The sequence below is a fragment of the Carya illinoinensis genome, chromosome 15 (assembly GCF_018687715.1).
Source record: "Carya illinoinensis cultivar Pawnee chromosome 15, C.illinoinensisPawnee_v1, whole genome shotgun sequence".
NCBI classification, from domain to species: Eukaryota; Viridiplantae; Streptophyta; class Magnoliopsida; order Fagales; family Juglandaceae; genus Carya; species Carya illinoinensis.
This window is the reverse complement of record NC_056766.1, coordinates 17,836,912-17,850,979: the sequence shown is the minus strand read 5'-3', so window position 1 is coordinate 17,850,979 and position 14,068 is coordinate 17,836,912. Positions and strand designations below refer to the sequence as shown.

The 14,068-nt window shown below is 32.6% G+C and overlaps 1 protein-coding gene across 1 annotated transcript; it reads right to left on the bottom strand.

Moving 5' to 3' along the window:
• Positions 1 to 1,924: 1,924 nt before the first annotated feature.
• On the bottom strand, positions 1,925 to 4,425 carry LOC122297417 (phenylcoumaran benzylic ether reductase Betv6). The gene is made up of 5 exons (XM_043107468.1): positions 4,156 to 4,425; positions 3,927 to 4,061; positions 2,764 to 3,001; positions 2,367 to 2,570; positions 1,925 to 2,240 (listed from the first exon to the last, which is right to left on the bottom strand). The coding sequence occupies exons 1-5, from the start codon at positions 4,336 to 4,338 to the stop codon at positions 2,074 to 2,076; spliced, it is 927 nt and encodes a 308-aa protein (XP_042963402.1). The 5' UTR covers positions 4,339 to 4,425; the 3' UTR covers positions 1,925 to 2,073.
• Between the last annotated feature and the right edge of the window lie 9,643 nt (positions 4,426 to 14,068).

The window sequence follows — 14,068 nt, the reverse complement described above, 5'->3', positions numbered from 1 at the left end:
TTTTTCAATCCCAGCCTTCATAAAATAATGGGTTGGGGCCAATGACAAAGAAGGAGATGGAAAAGAATAGGGATCACGGGAGGGAATGAGAGAGAAGAGAGAAGTAAAGAAATGAATACAATATGATTTTTTTACTTATATACCCTATGCAGGGAGTGAAACCCGGATGGGTAGGACTACTCACTTGCACCCTGTACCCACTACTAAGGTCTTGTTTGTTTTTAGAAATGAGTTGAGATTAAATTTGAAAATTGAATAAAATATTATTAGAATATATTATTTTTATATTGAAATTTGAAAATATTAAATTATTTATTTTATTTTGTATGACAATTTGAAAAAAAATGTAATAATTAGATGAGATAGAACAAGATAAGATAAAAAGTTTTGTGAAAATAAATAATACGTTTTAAACAAAATCCAGCATGCTTGTCTGCTTGGGCTGGACGTATTGACTTCCCGGGCCTAAGCAGGGTTGGGCAGATGGGCCAAGTGGGCCATATACGAAGGCTTGCCTAGCATGCCTATCAGCACCAGCTCCAATAACCTCACCTGAAGCTTGTACTACCCCTCTCCCTTTATCCTCGTCAGTAGCACACGAGGTCTCTACCGAAGCAATAGTGTCTCCTCCACTTGCTAGAAACCATCCTTTTGCGAACTCACACATGCAAGATAATATTATTCAAACCAGGTTCAATGATGTACCATCTACCCACTGCCCAGAGCTCTTCTTGCCACAACTTCAACTCCCTTATCAGAACCTACAAGTTTCTAACATGTTAAGTATGCTGAGTGGCATAATGCCATGTCTTTGGAGTTCAATGCTCTCGCCAAGAAAATCACTTGGACCCTTGTCAAACCTGATCCCACCATGGATATTATTGGTTGCGAAGGTCATATGGTCTGAAGAAGGCGCCTAGGGCCCAGAATTCCCGTCTCAGTGACAAGCTCTTGGTGGTTAGTTTTGTCAACTCAAAATTTAATCCTTCCTTGATTGATCGGGTGTTATGGCTTTTATGCTGGTTAACGTCTATAACATAATTATTACTGGGTCCAGGATCAAGTTATTACGTTAGTTATCGGCTCACTTGATTATGAATTTGCCCTCAAGGACTTGGGTCCCTTACATTAGTTTTTGAGGATAGAGGCACATTACGTTCCTAATGGCTTGTTTCTCACACAACAAAGATACATTATTAACCTCCTAAAGAAGAATAATATGACTCATGCCACGCTAGTTTCTTCACCTATATCTACCTCTCACAATTTATCTTTGTTTGTTGGTACCCCTCTGAAGATGAAACACGGTGCCGCAGCACCATGGGGGCTCTTCAATACCTTTCCTTCACTTGGCCGGACATCCCCTATGTTTTCAATAAAGTGTGTCAGATTATGCATTGGCAGGCTGTGAAACGTATACTAAGTTACCTCAACCAAACACAAGTCAGTTCCTCCAACATCATTTTCAGATGCCGACTGGGCTGAGTCCCGTGATGACCGTCGGTCTTCAAGTGGTCTTTGTGTCTTTTATGGGAGGAGCCTTATTTCATGAAGCTCAGAGAAAGAATCGACTATGGCACGGTCTAGTACAGAGGAAGAGTACAGCGTTTTTGCAAACACAACATGATGAAATTGATCTAGGTAAACAGTTGTGCGGAGAGTTACTCACTCTAACCTCTTTAGTCTTTACTAAGAAATGTGGATGATTTATCAGTCAGTGGAGAACCTACAGAACACAAGCATCAAGCATGTATTTTGATGACTGAATAGAAATTATTAATTCTGAAAGTAAGATTGCATCGAATATTGATGTTGCTGCGACCCTTTTCACAATGAAATTGATATTTTTATGTATTTTGATTACTTTCGATGTCTGAAAATGAACCTCTTTTAGATGACAAATTATATTCCTTACAAAAGGAGATATACCGAAAAGAACTGCAGCACTCATATTTAGTAGATCACGTTTTAATTACAAGAGAAAAGCTACAAACACTCCCCGCATGGGGTCTCCCATAACAACCAACCTTATTCTTATATATTAGTATAAACAGACGCTGGGGTTTTGATTTCTCAAACAAATTGGTCCAGGTATTCATCCACAGTGGTGTATTTGACATCTGGGTAGAGCTCGGAAGCCTCCACGCCAAATGATGGCTCAATCTCAAAGTTGGTATGATCTCCCTTCACAAGAACCGAGTGGTTGATTGACAAGATCACATTGATTGGAATTGGGGACTCTGCAAGAGAAGTATCACGATTAAAAACATGTTAACAATGATCTTGCGCATGCACAAGCCACTATATTCTTGGGGCATTGAACAACAGCATTGTTGGAGTTCATAAGGAAGGGTTTTGTCGCTGACCTTGAATGTCCTTCAAAAGTTTCTCCTCTGGAACATAGATTTTCTCCAGGGTTTTGCCAATCTTCTTTTCCCAAACTGCTGCAAGCTGATTGAATGTGTACGTGTTTTTGGGAGGCCTCACGTAGAGGATCTTGTTCAATGTTCTTGGGTCATCTACAGCTCTAATCGTGTAGGTTGCTATGTCATCTTCCTTGTTAAAAACCGCTGCAAGAAACCGAAAAAAGAGAGTTGAACAGACACATACTTACATCTGGGCTCATTCAACTTCAACTCACACACCTCATTTCAGGCAAATGAATTTCCAATGTCGTGTTTCGAAAACATGGATACGCATCTTAGAAATCAAAATGTTAAAAGTCAAGTGCTTGAGAGCTTAAAGAAAGGAATTGTCACGTACCCGCGACATTTCCATCTCCTAAGATAATGAGTTTGTCTCTAGGAGCAGAAGTGAGTCCTGGCTGTGCCAACGTAGGTAGAAAGTACCCAGCAAAGTAGTTGGATGAAACGTAAGTGTAGGGGATGCCTTCGGCCTCAACGGCACGGCGGATTTTGGCCTTTGTCTCAAATGCAGACTTAGCTGGCTCAACAGCATGGACACGGTCCACATCGTTTCCAAATTCCGATGGAAAGAATCTCTGAATTATGTTGATCACCCAAAAAAACACATCTGTATTATAACCCTAGGACTTTTCAAGAAAATCTATTCTGGGATATGGTATTCTTGAAAAGTAACAAGTATGAGGAGATTAGGATTAAGCATATGGATATGTATCAAGATAAATTATATTTCTCTTGTTCCCCATTCATAACATGTTAACCGTAGACTCATACCTTCTAAGATTGTTTGAATTTTTTCCCTCTAAAAACAAGTGTTGTTAAAAGATGTACAAATGAGAATGTGCCAGTAACAGGGCTCCTCCGAATTGGCGTGGGTTCTAGATGTGATTTGTGATGTGGGGCCACCGATATTGAACGTAGGGTTCACAACTTCACGTCACGCCAAACTCATGCTTCTCTTTTAAAGTCATTATGGAAGCGGGGGCCGCCTCGTTCTTTCTAGAGATTGATATTTTCTACTGGTATGTTTTTAATTAAAAAAAAAAAAAAAAAACCAAGAGGATTTAGGGTATGGAAGATGCTAGACCGTTAACACTCTTCAGATGTTTGGAAGAAAAACTCTGTTCATCTTTCCCACACAAAACATATCATAATTTTTTTTATTTTCCCTCTTGCGTGGTATATAAATGATGAGCAGAAGAATTAATTAATTTAAAAATAATAAAAATATCTATTTTTTTTTTTAAATATGGTCTGTGGAGTATGAGCAGCCAGCTCTTAATTATTTTGTCTCAAGATTTGGTGAATAAAATGGCCAGAACAAAAGAGATAGGGATTTTTTCTCCAAACATTTCCTTAATCAAGAAAAATGGACCCAACATGTCATTTCCGCTAAAACAATGCTAATCATATGCACGAAAATCCAATTACACATTCAATCGATTGAAAATATGAAAAGAATGAAACGACAGGATCAGGTTTGAGTAATTTAGAGACACCAACCTTAACATTACCAGCTTCTTTAATGGCTGCAATGATCTTGACCTGATCTGCTAACTGCATGTGTCCAACCGTCGATATCACCACGTCCACCTGCTTAATCGCCTTTACCAAGCTCCCATGGTCGTAGAGATCTCCCTGCAATATTACCACATTAATTTCAGACCATCATTTCCCAAACGCACACACAGCCAGGAACACTGAAAGAGGGAGAGAGAATAGATGTAGGTACATGGAGCAAAGTGACGCCCAAATCCTTGAATTTCTCGACGAGTTTTCCCTTAACGGGATCGGAGAGAGTGCTCTCTCTGACAAGAGCAAAGGTGGGGTGGCCAGACTTTGCGCTTGCTTCGACGATGAATTTTCCGATGTAGCCGGTGCCTCCGATAAACAAGATCTTGCTTTTCTCAGCCATTTCAGATAATCTTCTGCGAAAAGTAGAGATTTTTCACAAGCGGTTGCGACAGGGGAAGGAAGAAAAGGACTGTATCGTATGGTTCCTGAACTAGTTGGCAGACTATTTATCGTTGAGAGGACGTACAAAGTTACTATAATAGGCTTCGATTTCTCACATATTTGCTTTAATATTTCTTATTTTTTAAATAATTTTTTTATACAATCTTAAATATTTTTAAAAAATAAAAAAATACTAATTGATTAATATTTACTTTCTTAATCATTAAATAAAAAAATTAAAATAAAATAATTTTCCTAAATTGATATAGTAAATTTTAAGTAACATTTTATTTGAGTGATAAACTTAAAAAAATCATCTGAAATGCTTAAAATCAACATGAAAATGACAAACCTTAGTACGAGAATAAAATGGATTCAATTATCTTAAATCGTCAATAAATATTAAAAAATATTTTAGTGACATATTTTACAAATATAAACTCAGGAATATTACATGATGCAAGCTCAAACTATTGTCATCAAAGTTTTCAAACGTCTATTCGAAATCTAAAGCATCTCCTGACTTTGTTAGGCATTCCAATGTTTTCTCCGGAATTCTATAACAGTGAATTGGCCTAACAACTCCTAGGTTTACTGTTAAAAGTAAGGTTTGGTGGAGGATACCAAATTCAATGATATTTATAATTTTTTTTTAAAAGAAGTAAATAAATAAAATTTTATATTAAAAGATTAATTTTTAAATAATAAATTATATATATTTTAAAACGACTTATGTTTATCATTTAAAATTACTCAAAACAAAAAACCATCTTGTCTGTCAAGTAGATGCCACGTCCGATAATCTTCTAGAAAAAACATTGAACCCGTCCGTGAAATTGGACAGGTTCATTACCATCACTGTGTCCAAGTTAATGTGACACATAACATGGTGAGGTTCATTGTGGGTAGGTCAGGTCCTGATGGTGTTTGTCCTAAGCTTTCTCCAACAAACCTAGGCAAGTCAAACAAACGCCTCACGTCTGAATAAGATCCTAACACCCTAATATAAACTATGAAATTAAAAATTTAGAAGGTCGCTGTCCATTTATTTATTATTATTATTATTTTTTTTTTTTTAAGACAATGTTTTCGAGAAACATCCACTTCAGTTGTTGATGTTTGAACCTCCAATTTTTTATAGAAAAAAATCAACTTTGGTAGTTGCGAACATCCATTTTTTTTTTTTAAAGAAAGAATTAATTTGTATAATTATAAGATGAGTAGTCTCCGAAATTTCTATTTTAATAAAGAAAAATGCTAGACAGAAGCCCCTTTTAACGAAGCACACCGCACACCACCAAATCAGTATTGTGAAATATCTATTTTACCCCTATTTAAATCACAACGTTCCTCTCCCTTACTCAATACTGCTCACCAACGGCGGATTACCTTTCCCTTTCTCCCATCTTCTTTTTCCAGTAGAGGTGCCCACGACGGATTCAGATCCTTTCTCCCATCTCCAGCAGCCTTGCCCATTGATGAAATCGTATTTGTGATTTTTTGTAGCTTTGATTTTTGGTCTGTGATAATTTTGATGAGATCGCGATGAAGAATAGGGAAATGAGAATATTATTGAGATCGTTTGTAGCTTCAAAACTGGGATGAGATCGTGAAATTGTTTCGCCGTTGATGACGATTTTTTTGGTCTATGATTTGGTGTGCGCAGATTCGAGAGAGAGAGAGAGGTGATTACCTTCCAGGCTTCCACGAAGTTCGGTGCTGGGCTTGTGGGCTTCTCTGCAGCACTTTTCTTTAATAAAAGTAGACAAATTTTATCTGCATGAAATAATTATTCTTTTAAATACTACGCAATACTTAGCACGATAAAATTGTACATAGATTACCTATTTGACAAGTAGATTAGCGACAAGTACATTAGCGACAAGTTTTATATTTAAATAATTTTAACTTTTAAATACAATTTTAGGGTGTGAATTCCTTTTAAAAAATAGTGAAATCTTAATTAAAAAATTCTCTTTTTATATTAGTCCTATTTTTATCTAATTTTTTCAAATAAAATATACTCAACTTGCAAATAAATATCATATCTCTTTGTATTTATAGTTGTAGGAGTAACGCTAATGACATATATAGCACGCATAGATATGATTGATATCATGTCATATAAATATTGAAAAATTTTACTTATTATTTTTATATCATATGTTTACTTTTATTTTTTTTTTTTTCATTTTTTTTTCTAGATGTGTATCACACGAATGATAAATAGAAAAACTCATAAATATTGAAATAATTTTATAACTACCCATAGATCTAAATGATGAAATAAAACCTTTGAAAATTTAAAAAAAAAAAAAATTATACCCAAATCCCCTTTGTGTCGTCTCCTTAAAGCTTGAAATTTCATTTTGAAAAGGCGATAAGAGTATATTGCAAAAACTTTGCACTGCCCCTTCCGTTGTAGGATTTTTATTATTATTATTATTATTAAAATCAGGCATTTTGTAACGTTGCTTTTTTAAAAAAAAATAAAAGACATTATGTAACGTTTCCTTTTGAAAGTTGAATCATTATGATTTTTAATGAAAATGTCTTTTAATTGCATAACGCTTGGTCGAGAGCATTGTTTTTAAAATCGTATATTCTATACCGGCCATCGGACCAATACAAAAATTATATATATTTCGTACCGATTCAAACACTGGTCGTATCGGCCGATATTTCGGCCTATACCGACCTATGTACCGACTCGTATCGGCCGGTATTTCGGTCTTTTTTTTTTTTTCAAATTACAAATTTATTTTTTTACTCCCAATTTAGATTAAATTATTTATAGTTTATATAGATATATGTATTTATGTATAATTTATTTATATATAAATTATTATTTTGAAATATAATTAATATATATTTACATATATAATTTATTTATATATCAACTATCCCGAAACGGTACACGAAACGGTACCGGTATCGAAATATTTCGTTCCAATACCTTGACCGATACGGTATCCGGTACGGTATTCAAAACATTGATCGAGAGTTCTTTATTAGGTTTAAATTTAGAGTAATTTGTGTGGATTTATATGGGTAGTAAATAAGATAAATAATAATTACAGTAATAAGTGTACAAGTACCACCTAATTATTTTGAAAAAATAAATAAATAAATATAGAACTAACATGAAAAAAAAAATTAATTTTTTAATAATAAACTCTACTTCTTTTCAAAATGACTGCATGATACTTTATGCACACTCTACAATTTTATGTAATATTACTCAATAAATAAATATAACATTTATATAGGATTTGCAAAATTTTCCCTCATTTTCTGTACACTTATTTTCCATTAATTAAGGAGCCTTTTATTTGTTATTTGCTCTTTCAGGAAAGAAAAATAGACCGATCGTGCTCCTGCGTTACCTTACATTGCACATTCATTTTGCATATATTGATTGCTTTAGGAACGTTTCATTTGTTTGGAAAGATAAAAGTTGATATTTTGTTTAATGTGAATTTTTCTTTTTCGAATAATGTTAGATATAATTTTAAGATGTATAATCTCCACACAACCGTTCTACAAAATATGGCATCTATTATGAAAACAGTATATCTCAAATTTATTTTATTTTTTTAAGAGATTGTGTGAAATTTTGCGCGCATATTCTAAAATGGTACAGATTTTTTTATGAGAAATACTCTAATCACAAATAAATTATATAAAAATAATTATACAAATTATTATGATTTGATATGATTTATCAAATTATAAAATTATTTTTATTATAAAATAAATCAAACGAATTATATAAAATTACGTTAATTTATAAAAATATTTTTATATAAATTTTTTGCAGCCATAACAGTCTTTCATTACCTTCTTGCATGTGCAAAATCCTTTTCCTTTTTACTATAGTCCCACGTCATTATCATTATCTATAAATGCCTGCCGATCCTGTGGCCGTTACCATTTTGAATTTATATTTTTCACCACATATTGCTATTATTATTATTCACTTTATTAGTCAAGTTTACTTTTCTATATGCAAGTGTTTTCTAGCATATTCGGAATACAGAGAGGTGAAAAAAGTGGGGAAAAGAAAGAAAAAACCACTTAAAAAATTGAAGGATTGTCTTGAGGACTTTTCAAACAAAAGGAGAGACGTCTTTTTAGGTTGAATTTTGAACTCTTTAGCATTATGACAGTCGATTAGGTTGCTGTATCTTGAAGAAAACAGGTTAAGCTTTATTTTAGACCATGTTGATTGTGAGTTTTTTTATTTGCAAGCTATTGTGTAGAATATATCATCATATCATTTGCTTGGCATAATAGAAAAACTCGTCAATCTCAATATAAATGATGTGAATAATGCGTTTTACATACTGATTTGTAAATATATAAAAAAATGATCAATAGTATAGAGCCTAAATCTTCTTAGGTGTTGTTTGGATTGAGAGATGGTTTCACCTCATCTCATCTCAACTCATCTTATCTTATCATTACAATTTTCTCAAATTTTTACACAAAATATAATAAATAATTCAACTTTTTAAAATCTCAAAATAATAATAATAATATTTTATTTAACTTTTATATTTCATTTAAAACTATCTCATCTCATCTCATAATCTTTATAAAAACGAGATTTTCATATTTTCAGTGTCTAAACTGATTTCATTTCAAATTTTTTTTTATTAAAACTTTTATTTTGTAACTGTGAATGAAGTAAAAGAGAGGGTGGCGGAGGGCGGAGTGATACTTGGAGGATAGTTGCGGTGAGATTAACCAAGAGACTTTAGTGCCAAAATCTGAAAATTGAGGAAGGTAAAAGCTAAAATAATGTTAATTCATTATAAGGGTACCGGTAAAAACATTAACTTTGCTATTTAATTATTTTATCTTGAAATCCAATCAAAGTTGGTTTTAATAATTATCTTTTATCCGAGGAATAAATACAAGAACGATTCTCCTCCATGTTAATGATGACATTATATATCAGTCCTAGCTTGGAGTGCAGAATATGTCTCTACCACGAGAGCATCTAGATTTAAGTCTCTTTTCATTATCATTCGTGCTATATAGCTTTGTTCTCCAGTCACGCTCAATTATTCCAACTCCAACTTCATAGAGAATTTTGTCGGTGCATCTCAATTGATATTTGAGTGGTTTTATAGCCATCGACTCTGGATTCAAATTTGAGTCCTCGTAAGTATAATTTTGTTTTCACAATATCAATGAAAAATAAAAAAGTGGTGTCGAGAGAAATGGATTCTGAGCATTTTTCTTAATTTTTAGAACTTTCTTAGATAATGTCTCTCATCGACAGTCTGGTCTAGTGGATGTTAAACTCAATTGTAAATGGATAACATTATATTTTGTGCTACAACAAAAGAAAATTTTATAAATAGACATGAGTTTATATGATATAAATTAATTTTATAATAAAATGTGTTAATTTATAAAATTGTTTTTATAACGTTATTATATTTTTATAAAAGGATAACTCTTAACATGGTTGTTAAGTAGTGTTAGGAAAGGTGGGTGTGTATCCTCGGCCTTTTTGAAGTTCGGAAAGAGCCCTTTATTCGTTGAATTGACACCGTGACAAGATAAGGACGCATGATTATTGTGTATAGTTGAAGAAATCGTTATTATGCCCATCCTCCGCATAGGCGTGCAGGCAAAAGTAAGTTTCCCATTCATTGATAATTAAAGGAAATTATGAATTGCATTTATACCACTCCAAAAATATTTATATTTTCTAATTATTCCTCACCTAATCTCATGTATAAAGTGTAAATGATGTGTCCCACCATCAATCGTAATAGTTACCTTACAAGTCTCTATATAGGTGATAATGTATGTCGGTGACAACTTCGATGCTTAAATCAATAACAAATGAGGAAAAATAGTTTAAGAATATATAATTAGATAATTCGAGAGTTACATGTCACACTTATATATAGGCGTAGAGATTATTAGATGAGTATCATAAACAAATTAAATTTATACAATGCTTAACTATTAGAAGGCTTATTTCTAATGTATCGAGATTATTTAATCGTCACAGCGTAAATATTTATAGATTAAGGATTCATTCCTTCTAAAAAGTAGGGCGGCTAGGTTTGTATTAAATTACAATGCTCTCAACTTGAGTAATTATCCTTTAAGAGTGATGGGCCTTGTATTCTGATTTGGACAAGACCAATACTATCTCCTCCATTAAGCGCTTTTTTTTTTTTTTTTTTTTTATTTCTAAGGAAGTTTTCCATTGATGAAAAGATTATTTTTCATCTAAATAATAAAGAGGGGTGAAGTTCTCAATACATACCCAATTGCAATTAATACAATCCTTTATAAAATAAAAATTCAAAAAATGAATTCTAGAACTTATAAATTGATTCCATGAACTTATAAAAATAATATTATTCGCTAACATTCTTACTATTCTTAAATAATCCAGTTAGTTATGTAGCTTTTTCTTGTTTTGGAAAGTTCGATAGTGAGGCTTGCTCTTCAACTTCATGAACTTTGATTTAGGAAAGCGATAAGAATAGATCAGTTCGTCCGAGTCAACGAGAGTTACAAGCACTTATATCGAATTATGGGTAATCATACTTACACTTTTTTAACCATTGCTTTACTACATAATTATTTTTTTATTTATTATTTTCTCATTAAATCCATATTAAAAATATGAAAACATGATCTTCTTGAATAATTTAAAATAAAAATTTATTTTTTATAAAAATGAATTTATTTTTAATTAAACTATATTATTACGTTGGTTGATTAAAATTATTTTATTTTAAATTATGCAAGAAGATCATGTTTTAGAATTTTTAATCCAGATTCAAATAACAAAAAGAAAAAAATAGCTGAACTGTAGTAAGTAGTAGTAAAGAATGTGTAAAATGTATCATTACCTATCTAACTATACCGGTGCCACATTCTGAGGGCATAGGTGTGGAGTCGATCAAATTTGAGAGATTTGAGAATAAGTTTTGCTACTTATTATTCTACACATCACATATCATACTTGTTTTTGTTTTTATTTCTCTTAAATTAATTAAGTTCTTTTACTTATCATCCATATACCACATAATTGATAAAGAATAAAAAAAATTAAAAAACCATATGTGGTATGTAGTGTGGGAATGATAAAAAGAATTTTTCTTTAAATCCACCAATGCTACCTTGTCACCACTGGACTCTCTAAGGTGTGGTGATGTGTGATGCTTGTTTAAGATTCAGGCCGAGCATGAGTCTCATGTACCAATCTTTTTGCGATACTTTTGCCTGGTGTCGAGAGATCATGGCTAAAGAACAATATGGTGGGATGAATCGTCCCAGCTCAATAATTTTAAAGTTAAAATGTTGATAATTTTTATTTGACCCAAATTATATTTAATGGACCATATTGGATAAACTCATGAACGATAAATTATTGAAATTGATTATGAGTTTTAAATTTTTAATTAGGCTCAAGAAGTAGGTTAAATCCTATTTTTTATTTATTGAACGAATTATACTTCTTTTAGAATTTAAAGATCGCCTATTAGAAATTTATTTCAATTTAAAATGATCTCTAATTGAATTTCCCTATATAGTTTTAGTCACTGTCAATCCTACATTGAATAAACTACTAGATCATTTTTTTTAAATTCAAACTCTCTTCTTGAATGATCGCAACTGAGTCCAACTCAAACTCGTTAGCACCCAAGATACCCAATCCAGCATTGTGATCGATTTTGTGTCAAAAATTTTAAGAAGCAACACTACAAGATAAGTAGCTTGATCATAAATTAGGATTAATATATTTTAGCTAGTTATATATATTATTATTAAAGACAATTCTTTGAAAGCCAGTAAGGGTGAAAATAGACCTATCGTTGCGGCATTGATAGTTTTTTAAGAGGGTGGTGCTGATCGAAACTGACGGTAGGACAAAAAGAACTTGCCAAAATCTTACTACTGGTACCAATCGTTTCCATAGTTGGCCCATCAGTTGCTAACACATTCTCAAATTCACATCACAAATTCAAAATAAATCAACTAAAACTCTCAACAAATTAAACAATTCACAACAAAATCACAAATTTATAACAAAACCTCAAGAGGAAAGGTGAATGGGAGAGATTAGAGGAGAATGAGAAAGGCGAGGGACGTCTCCTAGAGTTCGTCATGAACAACAGAGAGCTTAGCCTAGGAGAAACGTTTCAGAGAGGAGAGAGCTCAAAGAAGTGAGGACAATTCGAGGATGAGAGATCTTGGGGAGATGAGGGACATGCCAAGTGACGATTGGTGTGAGAGAGGAGGGGAGGGCTACGCTGTGAGGTGAGAGAGGAGATAAAAGAAAGAAAGATGATTGGAATGAAGAAGAGGGAGAGGAGGGGAGGGAAGGGGAGGGGTTCTTTAACCCTAGATCTAAATGATGTCATTTGATGTATTAAACCAAACAATGTCATTTCACTTATATATTTTTTTCTATATGTTTTGTGTAAAGTGACACCGTTTAAATCATTTCAGTGAAACGACACTGTTTTACTTAAGATATATAGAATATATATAAATATAATATGTATTGGCCAATTCAACAGTTTTAACTTGGTTCAGATTAGAATCGAACCGGCCGATATTGGTTTCTTATATTTCCTACCACCGACTGACCGGTTCTTCATTGGTTCTGGGCGGTTCTCGACTCTGGTGGTCGATTCTCGTCGGCATCGATCGATCCTGTTGGCTCCTATACAGTCATAGAATGCAATGTTTACGTACAACGCATGTTATGATATTTGTAATCACATCATTTATCATGTTTTATTCCGCATATTATAGTTATGTATCTCATACATCTCACGTTGCATAAAACATATAAGTTTTAATAAGATCAAAAGTAAGATAAGCTCAGAATAACTAATCAAGTAGATATTTAGATGCATAATACCAATGCGATTTATGGGTGGATATGCAAGTCATGGACTCAAGCGTAGTCCACCATAGTATGCCAGAATATTATCAGCAGCTCCCTTTGTGATCGTAAGACGTGGGGCAGGTGCACAATCTCACACACAGCGTTAAGTATGTTGGCTAGTTAAATCAGTAAGATAAGTTAGATAGGTCTAATCAATCAATTAATTCAGATAAATCAGTTATGCATAGCATAGGCATCAATATAATGTATTATGATTTTAATTCTTAGCATGAGATATTTTATGAGAACCTTATGTTAAATATGTTGACATTGTGATAGGTTTTTTACTAAGTCATCGACTTATTTTACTTTGTTTTTATGTTTTTAACTACCCTAAGTCAGAATATTTATAAAGATAGAGCTGCAGAACGGAACTTAGTCCAGGAAAGCATGATAATGGCCTAAGATTTGAAAAAAAGTTGTATTTTTTTTTATATTTTATTTAGAAGTTTGAAAAAATTGTAATAGTTCGGTAATGATTAGATGAAAAAATTAGAAATTTGAAATTAAAAAGTATGAGAAATTTTGAGATAAGATAAGAAGATCTCATCTAAATTCCCCAACAACCCCTAACCTATTCATTGTTTCCTTTACATATGACTTTTTACTTTCTATTATGCTCCCTCTTAAATTATAAAAATGATATAAAATCATAAGAAAACACACTTGAAATGGATAACTATGTTCTTCTAAATAAACAAGTCTACTCAATAGGTCGCTCAGATTAGTTGGGTCAAACTTAAGTTTGGCT

Coding starts and splice junctions, on each gene's coding strand:
- LOC122297417 (XM_043107468.1), bottom strand. CDS start 4,338: ATGGCTGAGAAAAGCAAGATCTTGTTTATCGGAGGCACCGGCTACATC. Junction 4,062..4,155: donor TGGGCGTCACTTTGCTCCAT/GTACCTACATCT, acceptor GTAATATTGCAG/GGAGATCTCTACGACCATGG. Junction 3,002..3,926: donor AAGAAGCTGGTAATGTTAAG/GTTGGTGTCTCT, acceptor AACATAATTCAG/AGATTCTTTCCATCGGAATT.